Source organism: Hemitrygon akajei, chromosome 5 (genome assembly GCF_048418815.1).
Source record: "Hemitrygon akajei chromosome 5, sHemAka1.3, whole genome shotgun sequence".
Lineage (NCBI taxonomy): Eukaryota > Metazoa > Chordata > Chondrichthyes > Myliobatiformes > Dasyatidae > Hemitrygon > Hemitrygon akajei.
The window spans coordinates 110,544,100-110,556,292 of record NC_133128.1 but is presented as its reverse complement, the minus strand read 5'-3'; the positions used below and the strand labels follow the sequence as shown (position 1 = coordinate 110,556,292).

The following is a 12,193-nucleotide window of genomic DNA, read 5'->3' as shown; positions in this document are numbered from 1 at the left end:
CAGACAACCAGAAAAGGTTGCTGTTATTCTCACACTTAGGCTCCTGCCAGTTGGCCGATCCATGCTAGTATCTTTCCTGAAACACCATGTAAATACTAAGTAAACAACATCCACTGACTCTCCTTTGTTTATCTTGCCTGCTATTTCCTCAAAGAATTCCAACAGATTTGTCAATGATTTGTCATCACTGATGCAGGCTGCTGACAGCAGGGTCCTCTATGTTGGGAGTAACAAGTTTAGTTTTATTTTGCATGAGAAATTGAAGTGAACCAGATACATCCAATTTTGGCCACGAAGATAAAAAAGAAACCACACAATCACAGTGCAGAGCAATTCTGAAGATGATTCGTTAAAAGTAGCATCACAGGTAGACAGGACAGTGAAAAAGGCATTTAACATGCTGGCCTTCATCCATCGGGGCACTGAGAAAGAGTTGGGACATCATATTGCAGATGTCAGTTGGTGACGCCACACTCGGGAGTGCTATGTGCAGTTTTAGTCACTCTGTTGTAGGAAGTACGTGGTTGAACTGGAAAATGGGCAGCAGATATTTACAAGGATATTGCCAAGACTAGAGGGCCTTAGTTATAGGGAGAGGTCAGCTAGGCTTCGAACATAGAAGAATGAGGGGTGACCTTATAGAAATGTTTAAAATTATGAGAAGCAGATACAAGGTGGATGGTAACAAACTAGTCCCTGGGATAAGGGAGTCCAAAACTAAGTCAACGTCAAAACATTAGTCTTGACGAAGGGTCTCGGCCCGAAACGTCGACAGCGCTTCTCCCTATAGATGCTGCCTGGCCTGCTGTGTTCTACCAGCATTTTGTGTGTGTTGTTTGAATTTCCAGCATCTGCAGATTTCCTTGTGTTTGTTCCAAAACTAAGAGGCATAGATTTAGGGTGAGAGGGGAAGGTTTAAAAGGTACCTTTGGGACAATGCAGAGAGTGGCAAGTATATAGAATTAGCTGGCAGAGGAAGTGGTTGAGTTTGGTACAATAGTTTCATTTAAGAAGCACTTGGATAGGTACACGGAGGGTTGGAGCTTCGAGGGATATAGAGTGATTACAGGAAAACGGGACGAGCTGGGCGGGCACTGTGGTTGGCATGGACTGTTTAAGCCTAAAGGCCTGAATCTGTGTAGTGTTGCTCTACGAGTCTATGGGAAGAAGTGCACAAACCAATTTTGATCAGGAATAGGCCAACTGATCTTACAAAGCACAGTATAGTACACCAGGGGAAGCACGGCAGTGTAGCTGTTTGTGCAATGCTTTGTAGTGCCAGTGATCGGGGATCAATTCCTGCTGCTGCCTGTAAGGAGACTAGATGTTCTTTCTCCCTGTGACTGTGTGGGTTCCCTCCACATTCCAAATATGGGTTAGTGAGTTGTAGGCATGTTATGTTGGTGCAGGAAGCAGGTGACACCTGTGGGCTGCCCCCAGCGCATCCTCGGACCAGGTTTATCATTGACACAAATAGTGCATTTCACTAAATGTCTCAATGCTTCAACGTACATTTAAAAAAGTAAAGCTAAGCTTTAAAAGATCTTTAAATACTTTAATGAAAGAAAATTAAACAAAGGGTCATTGGGTCATAAGTTCAAAAGAGCTTAAAGATAACATTGGTCATAATCTCTTCAAACACAGTGTTTGATTCTGGGAACAGTGGAAGAAAAAGTGTTGTGATCATCAAAACCCACTGGACCCACAACAATAGTCCTTTATTACCTTCTGGGTCAATGAGCTGGAGCCAGCTAGCCTGCCAGCCCCTCTACACTGAATGAAATGTCAATCTTTATAAGAAAACACTGCTGATCAGCATTCAGTACAGAAAGTGGACTGCAGTTTGGAGAACAAATTTTGGTAACATCATAACACCTATTATTAGAATCAAAATCAGGCTTAATATGACTGTCTTGTCATTCATTGTTTTACATCAGTACAGTGCAATACATAATAAAAATTATAAACTCCAAGGAAATACAGAAAAATATTAAAGTAAGCAAGCAGTGCAAAATGAGAGCAAAAAGAAAACAAAAGGTGAGGCAGTGTCCATTCATTGGTAGAGTCCATTGTCCATTCAAAAGGGGAAGAAGCTGCTCCTAAAAAGCTGAGTGTCTTCAGGCTCCTGAACCACTTCCTTGATGATAGCATTGAGAAGAGAGCATGTCCTGGTTACAGGGGCCCTTAACGATGGATGCTGAGGCATCCCTTTTAAAGATGTCTTCGATGCTAGGGAGGCTAGTGCACATGATGGAGCTGGCTGAGTTTGCACCTTTCTCCAACCCTGTGCAGTGGCCCCTCCTTACCAAACAGAGATGAAACTCGGTAGAATGCTCTCCATGCTATATCTGTAGAAATTTGCTGGAGTATTTGATGACACAGGAAGATTCATAAATTCTTAATGAAATATAGCCACTGCTGTGCCTTCTTTGTAATAAAATCAATATGATAGATCTTCAGAGACGTTAACATGGAGGAACTTAAAACTGCTCACCATCATAAATAATTAATCCAATTGTAATTGAAAGCATTTATAATATTTGATGCTGAATTATAGCATGCAGTAGAAATAGGTTTATTGCCTCTTCCCTAAATGCACACAAGGCCCTCTGTTGGTTGGGGTTGACCGTGAATATTGTGATCTAGCTGTCTATGTGATACACAAGCTGGTATGCAAGCCAGGGCAGTATGATATGGAGAGAAAGCTGTTGCCCATGCAGCAAGCCCCCACAGCTCCACGCAACTGATGAACCCAAAGGAACAGCAGATACCGATAAAGTTGTATTGCTGAAGTTGCCAGTCAATGTTGAACTCCACACTGGACTGCCTTGGAGACTGCAGCTCCGGAACTTATTTTCCCCTCGAGGTTTCTTCCCAAAGTCTTCCCCATGAGTGAGTATAACCACAAGGCAGCAGAGGTTTGAGATCGGACTCTTCCTACTCTTAGATGAGCTGCCAACCACTGCTGACAAGCCCCATCTGCTACAAACAAATGGTTTTAAGTCGCCAGCAACCTGTGTTTGCCTCTTCTCCTGTCAGTAGAAATGGTTCCACTGGGTTTAGTAGCCAAGCCATACGTGAAGACCAGGTGCTAGACTTGGTATTTTGAGGCCATTTGAGATGCATGCCATTTGGAGCATTTAATAGGTAGTGGGAGCTTATTCCCAGTACCTTATGCTGCCCTTCATCAGTTAGGGCTTTGAGTATGGGAGTTGGGAAGTTATACTTCCATTATGTTGGCGGTGCTGAGGCGACACAGGAGTATCGCGTATAGATATAGTCTCCCTGGCTCTTCATCCCATAGGATGATGATGGTTCCTTTCAGTCAGTTACCCACTCCTCAGAAAGGAACAGCGTGTGCGTGAATGGATTTTAGGTGAGTAGGGGGTTGCACAGATCCAGACCCACCCTCTCGACATCCCCTCCCGGATCCAGTGGCATGGCGGGGTCCAAGACGGCTGGGGGAAGTTCTGTTGCAGTGAATGGCCAGACCAAGTTTCGATGCAAGGGATGCCCTTTCAGCGCTTCACGGCACGTGTCTGCTAGATGGCCGTTGACCCTACAAGAGGGGTCATCCGCCCTTTGACAGGTCTTGTTTTGCGTCCTGCAGGGTGTCTAGCCACCCTCCTCACCGGGAGAGCCTGGAGGGGGAGCCAGTTTAGTCGCCGACCACCCGACCATGCAACAGGTTATGTGGTACCAGTAGCACTCAGACCATTGACCTGATCTCACACTTTTATAGGCGTGACAAACTAGAAAGTGTGCAAAAAAGATTTATCAGGATGTTGGCTGGACTAGGGGCCTGAGTTACAAGGACAGGTTGTGATTAAATCCCTGTAATTTAAGAAATTAAAGGGCGACCTAATAGAGGTGTACAAGATAATTTGGGGCATAGAAAGTGTGTGTAAAGGGGGGTTTCTTTCTTTTTCTTTGTTACTGCGTATGTTAATCAAAATGGCTTCTTTGTTTTGTTAAAAGTAGGAATGCTTCTTTGTTGCGAGAGAGTGCTGGAAGCTTGTTTGGGTTAAAATTTACTGATAACGAGAATTGTATTCCTTTGTTAACCAATTGGGGTTAATGCTGTTCTTTCTTCTGAGTCTGTAAGCTATTGTTGGCGGGCTTTTGGGGAGATCGGCACGAGGGGGTGAGAGAGTGAGGACATGATGCTGTAAACTGGGCAAGGAACAGACCCCAAGCGGGGTTCCAAGGCCAGGAGGTACCCCGAGGAGAGGAGACGAAGATAGATGTGCTTGGTTGACCACTTCGGCTGGTCCTGAACTGCGAGTGGAGGAGTTCGGAGGGGATCGAATGGTGGCCAGAAGACTTCAGTAATTGAGCTCCAACAGTTGTGCACGAAGTGGTTTGGACTTTGATAAGTTTGGCGCCTTTTCTGTATTTTCTTATTCTTCATATATACTGTATCGTTATTAATCACTTAGTTCTCGTAATCTTTATAAACTGTAATCATTTAATCGCATATGGTGTCCTGTCTGTTCTTTGGCGAGGCGGGGACATCACACAGCATCCACACAAGCTGATTACCCAGTCTGGCGGGGCCGAAGGCTGCTCCCCCTAGATGAGAACGAGCTGAGCGAGCCTGAGGCGACCCAGGGGTTACATTGTGGGGGTGCTCGTCCGGGATTGATTTCTGTGGAAGCTGTGTGATCACTCTCTTTAAATTATGTCTGTGGCGAAGAGCTGGTGTGCCTTTGCGGGAGTGCGATTGCTGGTTATCTCTGCATGTGTGTTGGGTGGGGTGGCTGTTGATGCCCCGGAGGGCGTTATTCGGGTTCTGACTAGCGTTGACGAAATGGTGGTGGGGCCATGGGCTGTCTATGCTGTTAAGAGAGCGAGGAAGGATTGGTGGGTATGTTCCAGCTATGGCGGGCTCCGCCCAGTTGTTGGAATAATGTCCAGCCCTAAAGGGGCGGAGGCATGGACGGAGCGGACCTCTCAGTTGTTGGGTGAGTGGCAGTGCTTAGCTGAGGGAAAACGACAGGGACTGGTTGAAAGTTTGAGTAGGTGGGCTGGTGACGTTGTTAGAACTGTCGGGTACAATTACCTCGAAGTGACAGTTGCCAGTTCTGGGAAAGTGTGGGAAAATGCATTTGGTTCGACTGGAAGTCATATGCCGCAGCTGGGGGGCTTACCATATCCATGGCAGGAGATTGGTGGAAAGTTTTTAGGGTATCCCTTTTGGCTAGGGGGGCAGATAAATTGCTTGCGGTACCAGGGGGATCTGTCAAGGGGATCAGCTCCTCCCTCAGTTGTTCAGTTGATCCGAGAGGTGTCGGGAAACTTAGAGGAGGCCCGGGGGGAACGGCTTGGGGTCTCTGGGGGAGCAAGTTCCCAGCAATGTACCAAGGAATTCTCGAAAGGAACAGACCCTATTCCTGAAGGCTCAGAGGGACCACGCACTCAGGTGTTATTACGGAATGGAGTTCTTGGAGGCAAATGTGGGAGTGACTGAGGTTCGTGAATCGTTAATGCTGATGTGTTCAGACACTGTTGAGATGGGAAGCGTTTCGGTTCTGGAGAGAACCAATATCCTGCCGGTGCGTTTGGGGGCCTGCCCGGAGGAGACGGGTGAGCGCTGTTTGGAGGCATTGTCGATGCACCCAGAGTTTCAAGCTGCTTGTGCGGACGTGTGTAGCAGCATTGGGCCAGTACCGAATTCAAATAAGAGCCGGTGGTGGTACGGCCTGGGGGAAGTATCTGAGGGTGAGACCCTCTGCGAAATACCATGAGGGAGGGGAGTTGACCGCTGAAGACACCTCAGTGAGAAAGAGGTTGCAGTGACTGGCCCCTACAGCTGTGGAAGACGTAGGCAGCGTGTGTGTGGATTATATTGCGCTGACGAGGCGCACTGTCAGTGACCAGAATATGGCCCTGAGGGCCGAAGAGGCGATGGCCTGTCTGACTGGTGCGAAGTGGTTTAAGGTGCTGGATCTGAGGAGTGGATGTTGCCAGATCCCGATGAGTGGGGCCAACAAGGAGAAGACGGCCGTTATAAGTTCCCTAGGAGTCTTCCGGTCCAAAAAGATGCCACAGGGCATATCCGGAGCCCTTGCAACCTTCCCACGGGGCATGTGGAAGACCATGGGGGATGTGGAGGTGTTTGGAGTTTTGCTCGGGAGAATATGAAGTGAGGTCGTTGCAGGAGAGACTGGAGAGAGTGATCTAGAACCAGTGGGAGGACTTACAAGTTGGAGAAAATGAAGAAAGTTGTCTGACTGAGGGCAGCAGCAAACTGAGAGCCTGGAGAGGGGAGTTTGCGGAGGTGAAGAAATTGCGGACAAATCTCGGAAGAGGGAAGCGGACGCTTGAAGGGAACCTGAAGATGACCATCGACAGTTCAAATGAAGTGCAAAACCTGAAAGTCGATCTGGAAGAAGTCATGATGAAGAAAAAGCTGGGGATAAGTGCAGTGAACACTGAACTGGAGGCTGACCAATCTTTAACTGCTGCTTTTCAGGTTGGGGTGGAAGAAGCTGTTGGAGTAACTGCGTCCCAGATTGAGATGGCCGGGACACGTGAGTCAGAACTGCTGAGCCTGTGGCGAGAGTTGGAGGGGCCAGAGAAGAAGCTGATCACTCCATTGCAGGAGGCTGAAGAGACTGCAGGGGCAGTGCAGGCCACATGTTTCAGTTTGGAGAAGATCAAACAGCAGCTACCGATCGCAGAAATGAGGAAGAATACGGATTCGAAGGATGATGTGCTGGATGTGTGGTACATGCTGCTTTTTGCTGACTTTCCCTCGATTGAGGAAGAGACCCTTGGCCCTTCTCCCACTGAGTCAGGTGTAGTGGGGAGGGTTAGCTGTGGGCAGCAGAGGGCTCAGAGTTGCAGTGGGGGCATGAGTGAGGTTGACAGGGGAGTTGGTAGTGGGCCCGAGGTATCCCCAGTTGTATCCGAGCCTGAAGGGTTTAGGTAAGGGGGTACAGAGGTCTCAGAGGGTTAGGAAACTCCCAGATAAGTTGGCCTATGTAGCGCTTGAGGAGCAGCTCGTGAAGTTTACTGTTTGGGAAGCAATGTCACTGTTAGAGTCTGGGTTAGGGTTTGTGTTGGCAGGAAGAGTGGGCGAGTTATTTAATAGTCATGAGGACATGACTTTTATTTGATGGGGGGAGAGTGTAAAAGGGGGGTTTCTTCTTTTTCTTTGTTACTGCATATGTTAATCAAAATGTTTGTTAAAAGTAGGAATGCTTCTTTGTTGCGAGAGAGTGCTGGAAGCTTGTTTGGGTTAAAATTTACTGATAATGAGAATTGTATTCCTTTGTAAACCAATTGGGATTAATGTTGTTCTTTCTTCTGAGTCTGTAAGCTATTGTTAGCGGGCTTTTGGGGAGATCGGCGTGAGGGGGTGAGAGAGAGAGGACGCGATGCTGTAAACAGCAAGGAACGGACCCCAAGCAGGGGTCCAAGGCCAGGAGGTACCCCGAGGAGAGGAGACGAAGATAGATGTGCTTGGTTGACAACTTCGGGTGGTTCTGAGCTGCGAGTCGAGGAGTTCGGAGGGGATCGAATGGTGGCCAGAAGACTTCAGTAATTGAGCTCCAAAGGTTGTGCACGAAGTGGTTTGGACTTTGATAAGTTTGGCGCCTTTTCTTTATTTTCTTTTCCTTCATGTATACTGTATCGTTATTAATTACTTAGTTATAGTAATCTTTATAAACTGTAATCATTTAATTGCATATGGTGTACTGTCTGTTTTTGGGCGAGGCGGGGACATCACACAGCATCCACACCAGCTGTTTACCCAGTTTGGTGGGGCCGAAGGCTGCTCCCCCTAGATGAGAATGAGCTGAGCGAGCCTGAGGCAACCCAGGGGGTTACATGTGAAAGCGCTTAATCTTTTTTTTTCCATGGAGAAGTTGCTAAAAACAAGAGGGCACATGTTTAAGATTAGAGACCAGAAATTTAAAAGGGACATCAGGTGCTGCTTCTTCACACAGAGGTTGATGGGTATTTGGAATAAACTGCCAGAAACAGTGGTTGAGGCGGACACATTAACAACGTGTAAAAACTATCTAGATAAGTACATGGATAAGTTTAGAGTTCAAAGTTCAAATTTCAAAGCAAATTGATTATCGAAGTATGTACACGTTACCATATAATACCTTGAGATTCATTTTCTTGCAGGCATTTACAGGGAAAAAGAAATACAATTTTACGGAAAACTATGAATAAAAAGATGGACAAGCACCAATGTGCAAAAGACGAATTGGGCAACTAAAAATAATAAGAGAATGTGAGTTGTAAAGGATTCCTTGATAGTGAGTCTGTAGGTTGTGGAATCAGTTCAGAGTTAGGGTGAGTGAAGTTATTCACGCTGGTTTAGGAGCCTAATGTTTGCAGGATAATAACTGTTCCTGAGCCTAGTGGTTTGGGTCCCAAGGTTCCCATATCTTTTGCTCAAGAGTAGCACAAAGAGAACATGATCTGGATAACAAATGGTGCTTTCTTATGGCAGCAATCCATGTAAATGTGCTCAGTTGTGAAAAGGGCTGCACCTGTGATGGACTGGGCAGTATTCACCACTTTTGGTAGCCTTTTAGAGGACTATGTGCCAAACAAAGAAACCTGTGACATGCAATCCTTGCTGGGGCCAAAATGGGAGGCTTGGAAATGGAGCCAGAATAAATACAATAAGCTCTCAATTAATATTTCAGGTTACCTTGCCACATGAGCTGCATATTTCTTCCGGAGTTTTCTGATTGGGCTTGGCGCTGATTTCTGAAGGAGCTCGACTGCAATATCTGCAGAGACAAGAGTTTGGAATTAATTGGCAGTAGCCAAAAAAGTTATCGCAGTTACTTGGAAATCTGATTTATATTTAACTATAGATTGCTGGAATAATGAAATACATAATTGTATTCCACTTGAAAAAATTACATACAATCTAAGAAATGAATATGATATATTTTTGAAAATTTGGCTCCCATACTTACAAAAGATAGGATTAAATACATAAGTCCTTTGAAGTTAAAATTATAAAGTAATTGGGGAAAGTAAAAATAAATATTAAAATTATTTTGAACTCCATGGAGCATGTGGGGATCCTCCGATATCCAGGCAATCTTTCTCTTCTTTTTTTTCTTTCTTTAGATAAGGGTTAAGGGGAGGGGGGAGGGTTAATATTATTTTTCTCACTATTTCATCATCTCTTTTATTCTTGTAATGGATGGATGGATGGAAGGATGGAAGAATGGAAGGAAGGAAGGAAGGAAGGAAGGAAGAAAGAAAGAGTTTGGAATTAAGACCACTGTTTGGAGTGCTTTAAGAACCCTTCACAGAATTACACACAAGAATAACACAAAATTTGTGGCCACAAAAGATTCTACAGATGCTGGTAATCAGAGTAACACACACACACAATGCTGAAGGAACTCAACAGCTCAGGCAACTGTTGGAGGGGAAGAACAGTTGACATTTCCTTTCCTTGCTACAATTCTAGCTTCTTTCCCCTTCCATTCCAGTCCTGACGAAGGGTCTTGGCCAGAAATGTTGACTGTTTCATCCTCTGCAATAGACACTACTGGACCTGCTGAGTTTCTCCACCATTTTGTGTATTTCATGGAATAGTTGGCATAATGTTATATCAGCAATTTTGCCACAGCAGCAATGAAATGTAACAGCTACGGAGTATGCTAATAAAACTATACCAAAATAATGGTCAGATAACCAGTTATTACAATGGTGATTGCAGAAACAATGACGGACAAGAAATTACAAACTCCTCTTAGATAAACCCTGACAGATCCATTAGCTGCATTTAACATTTTATTTGGCATAATTTCATTATCACTTCTATTCTGCTCCCTAATTATAGGAAAATAAGTCCAAATGTATAATTTGATGGGTTTGTCTGTTTGTACCCATGCATTTAAATCAAGGTCTCTATGATCATCCACTTTTTAAAAGTTTCTCCCATTAATGAATATTCTTCTCCCCTGTACTAGGTTTCATCTGTATCACTTACAGAGTCATACAGCACTACAACACAGAAACAGACCCTTCAGCCCATCTAGTCTGTACCACACTATAATTCTGCCTAGTCCATCAACCTACACCTGGACCATAGCCTTCCATACCCCTCCCATCTATGTACCTATCCAAACTTCTCTTAAAAGTTGCAATCAACCCACATCCCCTACTTCTGCTGGCATCTCTTTCAATACTCTCACCACTGAATGAAGTTGTTCCCCCTCATGTTCCCCTTAAATATGTTATCTTTTACCCTTAACCTGTAGTTCTAACACCACCCAACTTCAATGGGAAAAGCCTGCATACATTTATCTTATCTTTGTCTGGTCCCCATAATCCATGATCCCCCTAGACTTACGCAGCTGAGAAAACCAGAGTGCTTCAGTTCTATAGGGGCAGGAACTGAACCCTGATCTTATAGCTGGTGCTATAAGGTGTTGTGTTAATCACTAAGCTACTGTGACACCGAACATCTATCTTCCTTCACAGCATCTACCTTGTCAAGCCCCCAGAGAATCTTGCATCCCAGGAGTGAGCCTAGTAAATCTTTCCGGAAGTCACCAAGGCAAGTATATGCCTCTTTAGAAAGTAGCATGCAGTGTTCCAGGTGTGGTTTCATCAAACCCTGCACAGTTGTTGCAAGACACCCCGAATTTTATACTTCATCACTCTTGTAGTAAAGCAAAATTCAATTTGACTTCCATGTCTGCAAGCTAACTGACTTGATAGAGGTGTACAAGATGATAAGGCATTGATCGAGTAGAGAGCTAGAGACTTTTTCTCAGGGTGGACATGGTTAATATGATGGGACATAATTTTAAAGTGATTGGAGGAAAGTATAGGGGGGTATGCGAGGCAAGATTTTTGCTCAGAGAGCGGTGGGTGCATGGAACACGCTGCCAGGACTGGTGGTAGAGGCAGATACATTAAGGACATTTAAGAAACTCTTAGATAGGCACGTGGAGGGCTACATAAGAGGGAAGGGTTAGATTGGTCTTAGATATGTTAAAGGGTTGGCACAACATCGTGGGCTGAAGAGCCTGTACTGTACAGAAATGCTCCACGTTCTAATTGCGTGCCAGATTTGACGATCTTCAGATCCACCTGCAGATTTCTATAGTCCCTCCCCATTTAAAGAGTAGAATGGATAAATTAAGCCTGTAAATAGTTAAGGGACATGAGCAGTTAAATAATTCTGCACCTCCAGGAAAGATAGCGATGGAGTAGAAGACCGCCCAATACAATACAAAGTATAAAGAACTTGCATTCATATATCATGTTTGTGTCCTTAGGACATCCAAAAAGTTCCACAATAAATAGATCACATTTGAAGAACAATCATGGCAAACTTGATACTCACTGTCTCAAAAGAAAAAATGAATGAAAGATTTAAATTTTTCTGGTGGTTTTGGCAGAGGAATGCTGTTGTTAAGGACATACTGTCCTTTGAATAGTACGTATTTTTAAAGCTGTGTAAACACATGCCCCATATAATACCTTCAGTTTCTGGCTATGGCCTCCCTCCCTCTTAGCTACGTTCTCAATTTGTCCACATCACAAAACAACAGCATAAAGGCTACCAAATCTGTTTCCTGCAGGACCACTCCAGCTTCAGATAAGTTGAGCTCATGCCTCATCATCTAGAGGGTGCATTACTAACTGCTAACGTGCAATTGACAAGTAATTGACATGTTAATACACAGTGAGAACCATAAACCATTCTTCAACATTTGCTGAGTCAAATGCATAGAACTTTACAGCACAGTACAGGCACTTCATTTTTTTATTGTGCTGATCTTTTATACTACTCTAAGATGAATCTAACCTTACCCACCATTTATAACCATTGACTTTTCTATTATCTAGGTGCCTACCCAAGAGTTTCTTCAATGCCCCTAATGCAGCTGACTCTACCAGCCTCCTCCCTTCAAGACATTCCACGCAGCCACCACTCTATGAACTTGCCTCTGACACCACCCTATGCTTCCAATCACCTTTGAATTACACCCCCTTGAATTAGCCATTTCTACCCTGGGAAAACATCTCTGACTATCCGTTCCATCTATGCCTCTTATAATCTAGTGCATCTCTATCAAGTCATCACTCATCTTCCTTTGCTCATGATGCAAGCCCTAATTTGTTCAACTTATCTTCATAAGGCATGCACTCTAGTCCAGGCAGTATCCTGGTAAACCTCCTCTGGACT

General features: G+C 44.7%; 1 protein-coding gene across 1 annotated transcript in view; it reads right to left on the bottom strand.

Moving 5' to 3' along the window:
• Positions 1-12,193, bottom strand: part of cnppd1 (cyclin Pas1/PHO80 domain containing 1) — a 58,355-nt gene that overhangs the window by 19,543 nt on the left and 26,619 nt on the right. Inside the window, exon 3 of the mRNA XM_073046176.1 lies at positions 8,678-8,759. Within this exon, the coding sequence (XP_072902277.1) occupies positions 8,678-8,759 (82 nt within the window). The remainder of the gene's footprint in view (positions 1-8,677; positions 8,760-12,193) is intronic.